The following is an 18,258-nucleotide window of genomic DNA, read 5'->3' on the forward strand; positions in this document are numbered from 1 at the left end:
CTCATCAGGGAAATAGATCCCACGTGCTACAACTAAAACCCTGGACAGCCAAATAAATAAATATTCTTTAAAAAATAAAAAAATGCTGTAAAAAATGATCATCTTTGGTCCAAAAGAAATATCATGTAATTGAGAAATCTAGACTGTGGTCCATACTGGTAGAAAAAATATCAAAAAACAGAACATATATTGTTGTTTTAAATTCAGATAACCTCAATTAAGCCCTTTCCCAAGTGTACCCTTACTAAAATGAAGATTTTAAACATATTTCATTACAAGTATTGTACATGGCTGGGATTAAACAGAAACAACAAAAGGATCCCTTATACTAAAGAGTCACATACAACATAAATGACATTATGCTACTGATTTTTATCTTGGGTCAAAAGGAAAAAAATATCCTGGGTCATATTCTTATAAAAATCTAAATTAGCAGGAGTGCTAATAAAAAACCTAATATTATGTGTCACACATCCCTCTTTCTAAAGATAAACCTCTTTTAAAATCACCCATTAAGATAAATATTGTACAAAGGTAAAAATTATATTAGCTCCAAAAGCAAGAACTACTTAGTTCACTTATTTCATTTACTAAATGCTTGACTGATAACAACAAATGGAAATGGAAGATAAGAAAGATTCAGCTTATCCCGAAGGATCTTTAGCAGAGGAGAAAACACTAAGTTGAGAAGGAACTCAAACTAGACTCTTGACAAGCCTAGGGAAGATTAGAAAAACTCTATACTGAAAAGTAGCTAACTTTGATTATTATATAAAATTAATCAAAAATGAAATTTTTTAAAAAGGAGTTATTTTAATAATAATCTCAAATATAAGTATACTTCCTTTTTAAAAGAAAAAGTCACTAAAAGCTAACATTAACACAAAACCTAAATGTGAATTAGACTTTACATAAATAAACAAACCCAATGTCAATAAGAAAGGGGCAAAATTTACAGTCAAACCAAGTAAGACAATTAAAGTTAAATTTATAACATTGAAAAAAGGTAACTGACTTATCTAATCCAGTCCATTCATTAATCAGTGGAAAATTCCAACCTCAAATGGTTTAGACTTTTAAATATGCCATACATGATCATCAGATAGAATAAAAATGAATTCTCTGTTAAATACATTTTAAAAATGATAAAAATGATAGAGGGAACACAATTTAAACACTGAACAGAAAAACAATACCCTAATTAACATGTGACAAAATTCTTTAAAACTCTTTGAAAACTAGTAATAATTCAAGTCACAAGACAATGTGAAATGAATTCTAATAAGTAGAATAAGAATTTCTAAGTAAAAGCACCTAATTCAGAATGATCTAAAATGATCAAATTTACCTCCCCAAAATCTTTGTTACAATGTTTTTAAAATAAAATGCCACTAAGGGTATTACAGATTAACATTAACATTTTAGATTATAAACTAGATCTCTAGACAGCACAACCCAAGAGTATGGTCTCACCTGCCAAGGAAATACCAAGACTGGCCAGAATTAGGATCTGCCTCCAATGACTTTTGGAGATACTGAATAGCACAGCTTTCCTTGGTGGCTTGGTCTCCTAATAGATCCACATTGTGATGCATCCATCCTATAATTAATCAAGTGGAAGCCATTTACCCATGATTCAATCACTCTTCTAGCCTCAAGAAAATCATGAAGCACACAAATACCCTTCTTGTATATTTATTCACTTATCTTGAATCAAACTTTCCTAAATTTTGAACTATCAAAGGTAGCTACAAGAAAATCCACTTTACTAAAAGGGATACAATCAACAGAGGGAAACTTAAAACATCTAGGGTATTACATAGAAGTCACAGACAGATACTCCTTTTCTGAATTTAATTTGAAAAATAAAATTTTGACTTATAAACCAAAAAGTATAAAGAGGATTAATTTACTTATTCTTTAAAGGTTGAAATATTTTGAAAACAATCTAGTAAGTCCATGTTAATCTCTGAGGAATAAATGAAACTAAAAATATTCGAAGATACACTATTAAAAGAAAACACCTTACCAAAGATCCTACACTCTACTTACATTAATTATTTTCAAAGAATTCTAAACATATGATCAAAAACAAAAACAAAGTATTTCCAAAGCTATATGAATATGTAAATTAAAAATTGGTTCCAAAACAGATAAAAGCCAATACAGCATTTGAATAATGAAGAAGTAGAAGAGTTATAGCAGCAAAGACAATGGAAAGATTGGACCATGAAAAAAAATGTTAAAGTTAAGACAAATGGAAATTATAGTGCTTCATCTGTCAGTCAATTGATGTTATAAAATTACCTTTGCAAAAGTGTAACCTAGGCAAAAGTATAACCTAGGCAAAAGTATGACTAATTGCTTTTGACATTATAGGCAAAATACTGCCATTTCAAAAATACATTATCACAGGTTCATTAAAATTTAGAAACTATCTGCTCAAAACCAAATACTGAAACAAATTAAATAAATAAAATATTCTTTAATTTTTAGGTGACACAGTTTCATTAACTCGTATAATAAAATGCCCTATGAAAACAAGCTCACAGCACTTAACTACCATTTGAATTCTTTTAACTCATTTAACTTCACAGAGTGCTTATAATAAGCACATGGGAATGTTCAAACCTCTTCTGGACACCGATAACTAAAGAAGAATGTTGAGAACTTAAAAGGAGTGGACTGGACCACTGAATGTAAATTATGAGATATGAAATTATGAATATGCTAGGTGGATTAGGAAGATTTCCTGGAGGAAGTGGCAACCCACTCCAGAATTCTGCCTGGGAAATCCCATGGACAGAGAAGTCTGGCAGGCTACTACTACAATCTATGGGGTCACTGAGTCAGACACAACTGAATGATTAAAACAAGCAAATAAGAAATAAATACATTAACACCTGATCAAAAAAAAAAGAGAGAAGTACATTTATTATAGGAATATTTATAATATACAATACTCACTTAAAATACAATCTCAAAATAATAAACATTACAATTAATTCTAAAATACAGGAGTTTAGTGAAAAGTTATTTTTAAGCAAGAATTAAAACTGTTTCTACCCACTCCCACCAAAATTTTAATAATAATGCATTATGTAATAAAAAGTAACTTTTATGTACCTAACTGTTGTAAAACAGTTGCTTTTACTTGTGCAGGTAGGTTTTCTGTCTGTAAAAGCTGTTCATAAGCTTCCTTCGCAGAATGATACATTCTCTAAAGAGCAGAAGATATTCAGAAAAAAAGATACATCATTACTGCAACAACAAAAAAAGGAAACATAAGATACAGAAAACAAACTAGTGGTTACTACTTGTGAGAGGGAATGGAGGAGAGGCAAGAGAGATGAATTAAAGCCATTAGGAGGGACAAACTATTATGTATAAAAGAGGTAACTACAAGGATGTATTGTACACACAGGGAATTTAGTTGATATTTTACAGTAAATTACAAATGCAATGAAATCTTTAAAAATTGGAATATATATGTTGCATATACTGTATATATAATATCAATTATACTTCACCTAAAAAAGCCTTTAAACATAAAATTAATGCTTCAAGTAATAAACTGGAATAAACACTCATATATATGCTATATACATCCTAAAATTTAGCAGTATATGATTCAAACAATAAAGATATTTTTAAAGTTTCCATTATGAAAATAAAGAGTTCTAATTCATTAACTGAACATTTAACTGTGCACCACCAACTTTCAAAATAACAGCTAGTAAAACTACACTACAATCTAATATGGAATCAGTAAAATATGGCAATTATAACATTTGCTGTTTCCCACAACTTACAGAAAAATAAAAAAATTCACCTTTAGACATTATTTAATAACATTCACAGAGCTGTAGAACTATCCTACAAGCAGATGGATAATTAACCTTTGAAAGACTTTCAAAGATGTGCACATTTTATTAAGGAAATACAAGAAGTGCTACTACTATCCTTTACAAAGTCTAAAAGGAAAAGCAGTTAATCTAATTTACATTTTAAAATATGCTGCTTTAACAGATAATATCCCTGGAAAATATTTATAAACAATGAAGGATTCAAGATGTAAGTTCCCATAGGTATGATAAACAATACTCATATTGAAGGTACAAGAAAATTTACAAATGAGACCACTGCCCACAGTTCTCCTTCAAAAATTACTGTAAGAGGAAAACTTTTCATAGCCAACATGATGTTTAACTCAACCCTTCCAAAACAACAGAAAATGATAATAAAAAAAATCCAAAGTATGGTGTCCTTAAAACATACATGAAAAAGCCCGAAAGACGTTTTTAAAGTATTAAAAAAAAAAAGATGGTGAAGTCATTTCAAAGACATATTTTATTAAATAATGTTTCTATTTTTCAAGTATTTATTTATTTGGCTGCGCCAGGTATTAGTTGTGGCACAAGGGATCTTTGTTGCATCATACCAGATCTTTTGCTGTCCACAGGATTCACGAGTTGTGGCGCAAAGACTTGGTTGCTCCATGGCATGTTCCCTTAGGGACCTTCAGTCTCCTGTTCCCTGACCAAAGAGAACTGTTGTCCCTTGCATTGCAAGGTGGATTCTTAATCACTGGACCATCAAGGAAGTCCCAAGGACACCGTATTAAGTAAACAGGACAATTAAAATAAATGTATAAATTGGGGCTAAAAACAATTTTTACTCTAACCAAATGAGACAAGGAAAGAAGGAAATAAAAGAACATCCTACACTTTTTATCTCTCATATACACACATACACATAAGAATGCCATAGTTTTAACACAGACAGCAGACCAACATTCAGAAGGCAGCCCATTAGCAAGGATACATAGTTGCCAAGCATAAACACATAGTTAATAAATTAAGCTTAATAAATTAAGCTTGTTAATTTTACCAAGCAAAAATAAGTTGAACCAAGCTGACAACAATCAGAGAAGGACACTAGAAGGATCATTTATGTTGCCCTTGGGGAGTGTGTAATTATTGCAGAACATAAAAGCATTAATACACAGCAGGAAAAGCAATGTATACTTCTTATGGAAATAGAAGTATAATATAGTATGTAAGAATTGTTGTTACCAATGCAATATAAACATATACACCTGTAGTAGATCTTTCACTCACAAATATCACAAACATTGGTTTTTTTGATTCTGAAACTTAATAAACTTAACAGTTGGTGGTGATGGTTTCATCACTAAGTCGTGTCTGATCTCTTGCAACCCCAAGGGGTGTTGCTTGCCATGCTCCTCTGTTCATGGGTATTCTCCAGGCATGAATACTGGAGTGGGTTGCCATTTCCCTCTCCAAATAACCTTAATAGGACATTCATCTTTTACTTCAAGAAAAGTCATTTAATTCATCAGTGTTTAATTTTTTAAAAAGTTCCATTCTTGCAGTAATAGTTTTATTTGATGTTACTGTTACACATGGAAACATTCACCTATGCCAACTGAAAAACAGAAACAACTTTTAGAAAGACTTTAGTGAGTGCCTGAATAAGGTTTTTGATGTAATTTTGAATTATTAAGTAATAGGTAGAAGAAAGTTTAACAAACAACTATGATGCTAACTACACATGGCACTGATTCCACAATATATACTAATTATGTTGTATACCTTAAACTAGTACAATGTTATATGCCAATTATACATAAATAATACAGGAGAAAAAATCAACTGTATTTTGATATATTAACAGAGAATAATTAAAAAGGTAAATTAAGGTAACAAGTCAACTTACTGCACCACTAAGAAAAAAATAAACTTAAAATTTGCCAAATATGTAGAAGACTTCGTTTTCTTTATCCATTCATCTGTTATGATTTTTTTCACATATCAGCTATTGTTAGTAGTGCTGCAATGAACACAGGAACACTAATATCTCTTTGAAATCTTGAATTCAAAGTTGTTCTGAATAAACACTCCTAAGTCTGAATACTGGATCCTATGATACTTTTTTAAAAAATATTGGATTCTATGATACTATTTTTAATTTTTGAGGCCTCTTCATACTGTTTTTCTGCACCTGCTATACCATTACGCCTTCCCACCAATAGTATGGGAAGTAATTTCATATCCTTAACAATACTTGCTTTCTTATGTTTTTTGATAACAGCATGTAGATTATGTTGTCTAAAGCATAAACATTTTAAAAGACATAATGCACTTTTACTGCTGCTGCTGACTCTGTGCGACCCCATAGATGGCAGTCCACCAGGTTCCCCCGTCCCTGGGATTCTCCAGGCAAGAACACTGGAGTGGGTTGCCATTTCCTTCTCCAGCGCATGAAAGTGAAAAGTGAAAGTGAAGTCGCTCAGTCGTGTCCCTATTAATACATGATAATTTAGGGTAAACATAACCTTCATACGCAATGGGAAACCAAAAAACCCATGCAACTTGCTCTGGTGCAATACTTGCTTGTTTGCACTGGTCTGAAATTGAAACTACAATATTTCTAAGGTGTTTCTGTATTAAGATAACGACACTTCCTGAAGCAACTTAAGGATTCAATAAAATCCCTATTAAAACCCTGCTGTACACTGTTTATAATAGCCAGGACATGGAAGCAACCCAGATGTCCATCAGCAGATGAATGGATAAGAAAGCTGTGGTACACATACATTACGGAATATTACTCACCCATTAAAAAGAATTCATTTGAATCAGTTCTAATGAGATGGATGAAACTGGAGCCCATTATACAGAGTGAAGTAAGCCAGAAATATGAAGACAAATACAGTATACTAACGCATATATATGGAATTTTAAAATATGGTAAGGATAACCCAATATGCAAAACAGAAAAAGAGACACAGATGTACAGAACAGACTTTTGGACTCTGTGGGAAAAGGCGAGGGTGGGATGTTTAGACAGAACAGCATCGAAACATGTATATTATCAAGGATGAAACAGATTGCCAGCCCAGGTTGGATGAATGAGACAAGTGCTCAGGGCTGGTGCACTGGGAAGACCCAGAGGGATGGGATGGGATGGGGAGGGAGGTGGGAGGGGGGATTGGGATGGGGAACACATGTAAATCCATGGCTGACTCATGTCAATGTATGGCAAAAACCACGACAATTATTATAAGTAGCCTCCAACTCATAAAAATAAATGGAAAAAAAAAACCCTACTGTAATTTGCAGAAATTTAAAGGATCATCCTAAAGTTCATATGGAGGGAATTTCAAAAGGCCTCAAACAATTAGGAAAGTAAAAATGAACAAAAATATAATAATTTAATACATCTTAGATTAAAAGCTATAGTTTTCTTCATCATAGACTATGTTTTTATTTTTTCATTTATCATTACAAAATTTCAGAAATAACTCAAACATTTTCTCACAAATAACAGAAACAAAATGTGGCATACATATATTAATATAATACATATAATTAACATAATACTTAGCAAGCATCACTACAAACAAAGGTAGTGGAGGTGATGAATTCCAGTTGAGGTATTTCAAATCCTGAAAGATGATGCTGTGAAAGTGTTGCACTCAATATGCCAGTAAATTTGGAAAACTCATCAGTGGCCACAGGACTGGAAAGGGTCAGTTTTCATTCCAATCCCAAAGAAAGGCAATGCCAAAGAATGCTCAAACTACCGCACAATTGCACTCATCTCACACGCTAATGAAGAAATGCTTAAAATTCTCCAAGAAGGCTTCAGCAATACGTGAACCATGAACTTACAGACGTTCAAGCTGGTTTTAGAAAGCACAGAGGAACTAGAGATCAAATTGCCAACATCCGATGGATCATCAAAAAAGCAAGAGAGTTCCAAAAAAACATCTATTTCTGCTTTACTGACTATGACAGAGCATTTGACTGTGTGGATCACAATAAACTGTGGAAAACTCTGAAAGAGATGGGAATACCAGACCACCTGACCTGTTTCTTGAGAAACCTGTATGCAGGTCAGGAAGCAAGAGTTAGAACTGGACATGGAACAACAGACTGGTTCCAAATAGGAAAAGGAGTACGGCAAGGCTGTGTACTGTCACCCTGCTTATTCACTTATATGCAGAGTACATCATGCAAAATCCCAGTGCTGGATTTCGCTGGACTGGAGGAAGCACAAGCTGGAATCAGGGCTGCCGGGAGTAATATCATTAAGCTTAGATATGCAGATGACACCACCCTCGTGGCAGAAAGTGAAGAAGATCTAACAGTCTCTTGACAAAAGTGAAAGAGGAGAGTGAAAAAGTTGGCTTAAAGCTCAACATTCAGAAAACTAAGATCATGGCATCCGGTCCCATCACTTCATAGGAAATAGATGGGGAAACCATGGAAACAGTGGCTGACTTTATTTTTCTGGGCTCCAAAATCACTGCAGATGGTGACTACAGCCATGAAATTAAAAGACACTTACTCCTTCGAAGGAAAGTTATGACAACCTAGACAGCATGTTGAAAAGCAGAGACATTACTTTGCCAATGCCTGACTGGAAGGAGGGTAATGTCAAAAGACGCTTACTCCTTGAAAGGAAAGTTATGACCAACCTAGATTGCATATTAAAAAGCAGAGAGATCACTTTGCCAACAAAGGTCTGTCTAGTCAAGGCTATGGTTTTTCCAGTGGTCATGTATGGACGTGAGAGTTGGACTGTGAAGAAAGCTGAGCACCGAAAAATTGAAGCTTTTGAACTGTGGTGTTGGAGAAGACTCTTGAGAGTCCCTTGGACTGCAAGGAGATCCAAGCAGTCCATCCTAAAGGAGATCAGTCCTAGGTGTTCATTGGAAGGACTGATGCTGAAGCTGAAACTCCAGTACTTTGGCCACCTCATGCCAAAAGCTGACTCACTGGAAAAGACATTGATGCTGGGAAAGATTGAGGGCATAAAAAAAAAAAAAAAAAGATTGAGGGCAGGAGGAGAAGGGGATGACAAAGGATGAGATGGCTGAATGGCATCACTGACTCAATGGACATGGGTTTGGGCAGCATCCCGGAGTTGTTGATGGACAGGGAGGCCAGGCATGCTGCGGTTCATGGGGTCACAAAGAGGTGGACATGACTGAGCAAGTGCACTGAACATAATACTTATTTCTGGTATCTACAGGAATTAGTTCCAAGGCTGTTTCTGGATGCCCAAGTCCCTTATATAAAATGGAGCTATTATTTGCATATAACCTATGCACATCCTTCTACTTGTTTTATTCATCTCTATTTCAATGCTCAAAAATAGTACCACGAGTGTAACAAGTTCAAGTTTGCTTTTTTCAGACTTTCATGAATTATTTTTCTAATGTATTTTTGATCTGAGGTTGGCTGAATATAAATATGCAGAACACACAAACACTGAGGACTGACTGCACAAACAGGGCAAGGTTAGTCAGCTTTAAAATAAAACTGATACATGTTACAACATGGAAGAACCTAGATGATACTATGCTAAGTGAAATAAGTAAGACAAAAAGACAAAAGCTATACGAGTCTATTCATATAAAGTATCCACAGCACACATATACAGAGACAGAAAGAACAGAGACTATCAGGGATTGGGTTAGAGAAGACTGAGACTGCTCTATGGTGAAACATTTTCCACCTGGAGTGATGAAAGATTCTGAATAATGCAACACTTAATTATATAACAGTGGAAATACAGTAAACTGTACACTTAAAAAGCAAACTACGTAAGTATGACTATTTCACCAAATTTTATAGCTAATATAGGCTGATTCTTTCCAGAGACAAGTTTTGAATGTATGAATATATTCTTATCTTCAACATGCAAATTAAGGAATTTTGAAAAGATTTAGGGATATTAATGAGTGTTCTTTTGACGTTACTGGCTTGAGAACTAAAAGTCTGACTAGGAAGCCTTTTGTTTTCAGTAGTTTACTTCAAACCCTGTATGCTTACTCAAAATGTCAACATGAAGAAAAATAACCAGAATTACTCAAGAAAATATCCAGTGAAAGATCTGCCCTATAAAAAACTGATAAAAGGAGTTATTCAGACTGAAAGAAAAAGACAGTAATCAGAAGTCATATTAAGAAACAAAGCAAACTGATATAATTAAAATGGTACATTTCAATGTACATTTAAATGGTACATTTAAAATAGTCAGCACTACTATATTTTTGATTTACAAGTAAACTTCTGGTTTCTACATAAAGTACAAATACCAACAAAATAAGTATACACGTTTGTCAATGGGTGTGTGCATGCATGCTGCATGCATGTTAAGCCACCTCCATTGTGGCAACTCTTTGGAACCCTGTGGAGTGTATGTAGCCCACCAGGCTCCTCGGCTCAGGGAATTCTCTAGGCAATAATTCTGGAGTGAGCTGCCATGGCTTCCTCCAGGGGATCTTCCCAACCCAAGGATGAAACCCACATCTTTTCTGTCTCCTGCATTAGAAGGCAGGTTCTTGACCAATAGTGCAAGCTGGGAAGCCCCCTTTAAAAGAAATCAGGTCTCCTTTAATGATTTGTATGTTTTGCTTTTAGTCTCTGTGCTGGGTCTTCATAGGTATGGAGTGTAAAGATTTAATTTGTGACAGTAACAAATATGACAGTGAGAGAAGCAGAGAATAAATCAACAGAAAAGAAAAATATTTGTATGCTACTGAAGCCATGTTTTTGTCAACTCCAACTAGATTGCTAAAAATTTAGAATGTTAAATAAAGCCTAAGGAAACGAAAAATATAAGAACTCGAAGACAAGTGTCCTCAACACCCACGCCATAGATCTGTTTTGGTTCATAATCTGTTAAGATCCAGGCTGAGTAGTGAACAAGCAAGCTAAGCTCCAACTATATTTATAGCTGTTTTCCATCACTCCCATCTGCATTCTGCTTGAAGAACTCAACACACCTAACACATTTGAATCATCCTGAAACCCCATCGCACCCGCAAGCCATCTCTGTGGAAAACTTGTCTTCCATGAAACTTCTGGTGCCAAAAAGGTTAGGAAATATTGCTCTATATAAGATGAGAAAACAAACAACAAAAGGATGGAGGTAAGTCATTCATCATCAGAGTAATTACCTTAAATACATTAATTGTGCCATCAATATCAGTTGGCAAAATGTAGAATAGCCAATTCCAGTACAGTGTTCACAAAAGACACAGGCTAGATATAGACACAGATCCTGATGCTGGAAGGTACTGAATGCAGGAGAAGGGAACCAAAGAGGATGAGACAGCTGGATGGTTGGTATCACTGACTCAATGGACGCAGGTTTGAGCAAGCTCCAAAAGATGGTAAAGGACAGGGAAGTCTGGTGTGCTAAGTTTATGAGGTCACAAAGAGTCAGATATGACAGTGACTGCTGTCAATAACAACAGCTGAACAGTATTCTTCTTGCAATACTCAGAATTATATGCATTGGTATCTGACTGCAAGAGGAACTAGTAGCTTAGGACACAGAAAGGAACTTTACAGTGTACATTTTCATGTCTTTTTATTCTATAGTAAAACTAATAAAAAACAAAGGGTATTATAGAAACATAAAAAATTCAAAAATTTTTGTTTCTTAAACTCTAGAGGTTACTTAGAATCAACCAGTAATGTGACCTCCTCGTCCATGTGACTTTCATAAAAAGTTTTATATTTGTTAAATTTTGATCTCCATGACCAATACTGGGATAGTAACTCATCAAGTGTTAACTTTTTGAATAAAACTAGGATAATTTATATTTTGAAAGGAAATTATTTCATCTGTATCTTCAAACTTTTGTACACTTTTGCACTTCTCCATCTTTAATTATGCATATGAAAAAATTTAATAATTTTTCCAATTTTTTGGCAGCACTACATGGCTGTGGTATCTTCTTTACTTGCCCAGGCATCAAAACTGTGACCTCTACAGCCAAAGTAGATCAATGGACCACAAAGAAATTTTATTATTTGAAGAATCAAGGTTTTCTTTCATTGGCTATAACTAAAGAATTATGAAGCTCATTAATGGTAGCACATAAAAAGAAAAACATAATAAGACTCAGTGAAAGAGCAATAATGAGATCTTCTTACTTATGAGACAATGTAATCAAAACCAAAAGAGGTAATACCAAATATTCTGCTTACATCATTAAAATGATGAAAAAGACATTGATGTGAATCTTAAGTAGGCAAGGAAAAAAACAATATTATAATTATTAGGAGGTATGACTGTATATATCCTTAAGAGTCAATTTTACAAATAACGAAAAAATTTGTCAGCAAGACTAATAACCATTAATAGGAAACAAATTTCACAAAATTGGGGAGAAGGGTGTCCAACACTGTATCTATCTTGGCTTTCTTTTAATCTTTGATGTTTCAAGCTATATATCATATCAAAAGTGGTTTTGGCTGTGAACACAACTATACCCACACACTCACACACATTTAAATAGACTCCATCCTCCCAACTGCTCCATATCTTCATTCTAAGCATAATTCAAACCACTGTTGTGTAGGGAAGCCATAACTAACCTTATTGCACAAAACGAAGTCCATGTACTTCAGTACTTTAATCCTGTAAAACTTCAAACATATACAAAAGAGAAAATACTATAATAAAGTTCTACATACCTCCTTAAAAGTACTGAATCATTTCAATACCTCAAATTTGATCATTTTGAGGCAAATCTTCTGCTACCATTTTTATACACACAAAATACTATGTGTATCTCATAATACACATGACTGTTCTCTAAGACCAAAATATATTACCCTATAAAAATTATAATAATTACTTATTATTAAATTTCCACTGTATATCAAAATTCATACAACTTTCCCCTAGCTGCATTTTTATGGTTGGCTTAATTCAGAAGCCAAACAACATCTAACCACTGAAACTGGTTGTGTCTCTTAAATATATTCTAATTTAGAGAATTGCCTTTGTTTCCGTTCAACTCCCTCCCTCCGCTTAAAGTCTTAACAAACTACAGAATAATCTCAAGTTTTTTAACCTGTCCTTTACTCATTTTAAGATTTCTCCATTGTTTCCTCTTCTTAAACCAGTTCAAAGAAGAAAACAGTTGACTTCAGTTTCTTTTCACAAGAAATAACCACAAATGGTGTTTCTGTAACTTTACTACTAACTTTTATGTTTTTAAAAACTTCCTTCTCTTAACACAGATGTTAAAATAAAACCATGGGTTCTAAAATCTACACAACTATAAGCCCTTGAGCTGATTTTTCTTTCTTACAATACATGTGCCTGATGTGAGCTTCAACTACTGTGAAATACCCACAGTATAGCTAGCTAATCTGAATAAATACATTGCCAACTATGTGACTAGATAAAGAATGAGACTGTACACCATGTGCCACTCCCAACTATAGTTGATTTAGACAATTTATCTTTCAGGCCACTTGTTTTTCTCTTCCTGAGCTTTAATTTCCTGGTGATACGTATTAAATATACCAATACAAACTGAATTCTTGAAATTTTTCATTAATTCCAATAGAAGTAGTATTCCTCAGGTTTTTTTTCTATCTTCTTATGATCTCACTGTGTGCCTCTAAGAGATATCTGTGATCACATTAAGTACAAGAAGGGTAAGACCAACCACAAGAGTTGTTACTGATAGACTCAGTCTAGCATGTAACAGATTCTAAGTTTAGAGAGGCAAACTGTATTAATTTCTATTTAAACATACTACTTCCATCATCTTCATGTGAATAGACAGTTGTTAAGATGGCTAACGATTTGAGTTTTTTTCATGTGAGAACAGAGATATACTCAAATAAATTACAGCATACTCTATACATTGGTTCATCTTCCTCTATTCACTTAAGAGTATGTATGATATTTTACCAAAGGATACACAAAAGTAAATATTCTTCATTCCATTAATATACAAATGGATTGCACTAGATAGTACAAAATGTACCACATTTTATTCAACTTCATTCTAGGTGCTAGACACCTGAGTTATTTTGATATCTCTCAGTAAAGTACTTGATCTTATTGACTTGTTTTATTTTCTGCATAATATACATCACATTGTATGTTTATTGTCGTCTTTCCCACAAGAAAATAAGTTTCTATTTTTATAGGTAGCCTAGAACTACTGACACCTATCGAAAGTGACAAATTAGATAAATTAATGAATACACAGTTAAGAACAAAAAACAAAAATTTAAAAAATTTGTGCCTTTAAAAAATACTAATATACCCCAAAATTTAACCATAAATTTAAAAAAAAATTTTTTTTTAACCATAAATTTAAGGAAAGGTACTCCAGCTTCCTTATGGAGGGCTACTTATTCAACAAAGGGAGAGAAAAACATAACAAAGTACCCACCTTTCCCTTTAGTGCACTGGTGAAGCACAACATTGCTACTGTCATAGAAACAGGTATCTCATCAAATTCATCCCAAGCATGTGGGTAAATCACAAAAATGACTAAAATATTGATAAAGGGTGAACTGGGCTTCCCAGGGGGCTCAGTGGTAAAGAATCCATCTGTGAATGTAGGAGATGCAGGTTCAATCCCTGGGTGGGGAAGATCCCCTAGAGAAGAAAATGGCAACCCACTCCAGCCTTCTTGCCTGGGAAATAATCCCATGGCCATAGGAGCCTAGTGGACTACAGTTCAGGGTATCTTAAAGAGCAGGACACAACTTGGTGACTAAACAACAACAAACAAGGCCTTGTAAAACAAGAAGCCATTTATAGATCACACTGTGCTGTGCTGTGCACAGTCATGTCCGACTCTTTTCAACCCCATGGACTGTAACCACCAGACGCCTCTGTCCATGGTGACTCCTCAGGAGTAGGTAGCTGTGCCCCCCCTCCAGAAGATCTTTCCAACCCAGAAAATGAACCACATCTTCTGCATTGCATGTGGATTCTTTACCGTCTGAGCCACCAGGTAAGCCTGAATACTGGAATAGGTACCCTATGCTCTCTCCAGGGGAGCTTCTAAACTCAGGAATAAAACTGGGCTCTCCTGCATTGCAGGCACATTCTTTACCAGCTGAGCTACTAGGGAAGCCTACAGATCACACCACTGCCTCATTGATGATGATCTGTTCTCAATTCAAGAATGTGCCAGCAATAACAAACTGAAATATGCCCAGAAGTTACAATGATCTCTGCAAGTTTTCATACATGTAATCTGGCATTCAGTAAATAATTCAAAGCAAATTGAAAAGAATTAAGTAAAAATAAAGGAGAGAAAAATTAAGCTAAAACAAAAGCAACATAAATTTCAGATATCAGAAGTATCAAGCACCAACTTTCACATAACTAGGATTTAATATGTTCAAGAAAATAAATGATGGATAACCTCAGCCCACAATCAGTAACCACGTGAAAATCCATCAGAAATTTTAAGAAAAAAGGGAATAATAAAAATTAAGAACCCAATGGTGGTTTAACTATATATCTGATATAGAAAATGAGAAGATTAATGATTTGAAAAATAAATTAGAAGAAAACATAGATAAAGAGAGAGGACAAAAAGGTAGAAAATACAGAAAAAAAAACAGAAAATGCAATGATAATTCATACAATGTAAACACTAGGTGCTTAAAGGACGAAAGACAACTGAATAAAAGTAGTTTTAGAAGACGTGATCTCTAAGTATAACATAAAGGGACAACAAAGTACAGATTCAAGAAATACAAAAATTCACAAACAGAAAATGGTAATTTTCACTAGGTGAAAATGATAAAGCATTAGATGATCATGGTACCAAAACTGCAGGAAATAAAGAAAAATTTTAACTAATAAGCAAAAAAAAAAAAAGAAAGAAAGAAACCAACGACTAAAAACCAAGGTAAAGCTGCATATAACCTTTTAAGAATCAACAATGTAATCACAAGTTCTGAAGAAAAATAAAGACTGACAACAATGGAACATAAATTTCAAAGTGGGGGAAAAAAGTAAATTCTATACTCATTGAAAACATTCATCAAAAGAAAAACAAAAAGATTCATCATTGAAAATCAGGCACACAAACATACAAAATCACATCTCATACTATTACTTATACTTCTTTAAGAACTGGTTTAATGAACTTTTTAAATCAAAATGTTAAATGAATATAGGAAAACCTAAAGTAACCAAGTCTTCATAACTTATCACAGTATGCCCAAGAACAAAAGACACATTTCTAATAAAAACATGGATCATTAACCAAGACTGATAATAGTCTAAAAGCTAACTAAAAAAATTCCAACTGAAATAAATAATAAAGGTGTAAACAACAAATTTAAGATGGAGATCTATAATACAGAAAGTATACTTTGAAAATCCACAGTTGTACACATTAGTCAACATATTATGTAACTATAGGTCAAAGAAATCAACAAATCACAAATGAAATTAGAAAACATTCTGAAATAACAAGTGAATAACACTGTAAACTTTTAGAAAAACAAAAAAATAATTCACATTGTTTTTCAAACTAGAAATCAATCACCTAAGTATGTTAAAAATTAATAAAAGATAACTGACTAAATTAAATCCAAAGGAATAAGAAAAGAACAGTAATTAACAAAACATAAAGCAATCATATAATAAATGCATATAAAAATTATTACATTTGAAAGACCTTGCCAATACTGATCAATAAAATACAGCAGGTGTTCACCACAGATCTTGACAGTTTGTAAAGAAATATTACCGGCCAGTTTAAGCCAATAGTCTTCAGATGAAACAGGGAAAAAATTTTCTTGCCCAAAATACAACTGAATCAAAATAAAAATCTACAACTCTTCCCAAAAGTAGTCACGGATACTTTTCAAAAGTATCCATAACCAAAACTTTTAACGATGAAACATCCAGTCCCAAGTGACTTAGCTGTTAAAATTTTCCAAATATTAAGAAACATAATAACACTCTTTAACACAAACTCTTCAGAGAATAAAAAAATATGCTAAAATTTCCAAAGAACTGATTAATTTAACCTTCAATTTCATTAATTCTGACTAATTAATCTTTAAAAAAAAGACTCAAATGGGAAGCTTAACAACTTCAGTGATTGCTGGCTTAAAATTGGTACTTCCCCCTTCACCAAAAACTGCAATGCAACTAAGGTAATTTTAACATCTGTAAGTGTCAACCAGTCATAATACTATGGTTTTGTGGCAGACACCAAAATGCACAGATGCTCAAGATACCTTATATAAAATACTCTAGTAGAGTTGGCCATGAGCATCCTCAGGTCCTGTGGTAAGAAACTTGCAGGTTTGTTGGGTCAACCATAGATTGAATATAACTAAAATGACTTCCCCTATATCAAAGAGTTAAAGGGAAAAAAAGTAATAATAATAATAAAAGCTATAAAGTAAACAAACACTTAGATTAGAAGGTTTATCTGAAACAGATAAAAGAAAGCCGCCTTTCCTTAAAATATGTATTATAAAATAGAAGTTATCAGATTAGAAGGGAATCCAACCTTGAGGGTTTATCAATTCTAATTCAGAAAATATGGAAACTTACGGTATGCTTTTAAGGGGTGAGGTAATATGCAGGGGGTACAGAAATGCGATGTCATTTTTTAAAGATCCCCATAATGGCTACTACATAAGCAGGGTTTGGGAACATGACACTTAAATGATCTCAAACTATCTTACTACATTCATTTATAATATGCATAAAAAAAAGATGTAAGCAGCTTTCCTTGTTTGGTATAAATTTGCACAGTACATACTCTTTCCCCATTATTTTACAGTTGAACTAGAAACAAAAGAACAGACCTCACAAATGTTCACAATATAGCAAGTGTTTTCCCTCCTAGAAAAGCTGTTAACTTTATACTGAAACTCACATCTGAAATCAAATCTAAAATGTTGTACTATATATACTATTGAGTAGTAGTCTCCTAGCAACTTTCTGCTTTCAAATCAGACTATAAATTTATATGGTACTATAGTTATTAACTGAACAACCTAACAAAATATGTCACATACAAAATATTATAAAGTTAAACTGAAACAATTTTTAAAGCCTATAGTGAAGAAATAATACGAACATTAAAGGGTGACTATACTTTGTATTGGGCTTCCCCAGTGCCTCATTGGTAAAGAATCTGCCTACAATGAATAGAGCTGGGATTGACCCCTGGAGAAGGAAATGGCCATGCTTTCCAAGATTCTTGCCTGGAGAATCCCATGGACAGGGGAGCCTGGCAGGTGACAGTCCACGGAGTCACCAACAGTTGGACACAACTGAGTAACTAAAACTTTCATACTTTTCATACTTCGTGTTACAAATTACAATGTTTCACAGACACTTCAGTATTACAGAAAAACAGAAGCAATTACTCTAAGACAAAAACAGATTTCAAACATTCAAAAATATTCT

The 18,258-nt window shown here is 33.7% G+C and overlaps 1 protein-coding gene across 8 annotated transcripts in view; it reads right to left on the minus strand.

Moving 5' to 3' along the window:
- The window catches only part of LOC122434312 (lysine-specific demethylase 6A-like), a 168,111-nt gene that overhangs the window by 59,247 nt on the left and 90,606 nt on the right, over positions 1–18,258 (minus strand). For all 8 annotated transcript variants that reach the window (XM_043457501.1, XM_043457497.1, XM_043457503.1 and 5 more), the window contains 2 exons: positions 3,127–3,220; positions 1,474–1,600 (listed from right to left, as the gene is read on the minus strand). In XM_043457501.1, the coding sequence (XP_043313436.1) occupies positions 1,474–1,600; positions 3,127–3,220 (221 nt within the window). The remainder of the gene's footprint in view (positions 1–1,473; positions 1,601–3,126; positions 3,221–18,258) is intronic.

This window comes from Cervus canadensis, chromosome X (assembly GCF_019320065.1).
Source record: "Cervus canadensis isolate Bull #8, Minnesota chromosome X, ASM1932006v1, whole genome shotgun sequence".
Taxonomy (NCBI): Eukaryota; Metazoa; Chordata; class Mammalia; order Artiodactyla; family Cervidae; genus Cervus; species Cervus canadensis.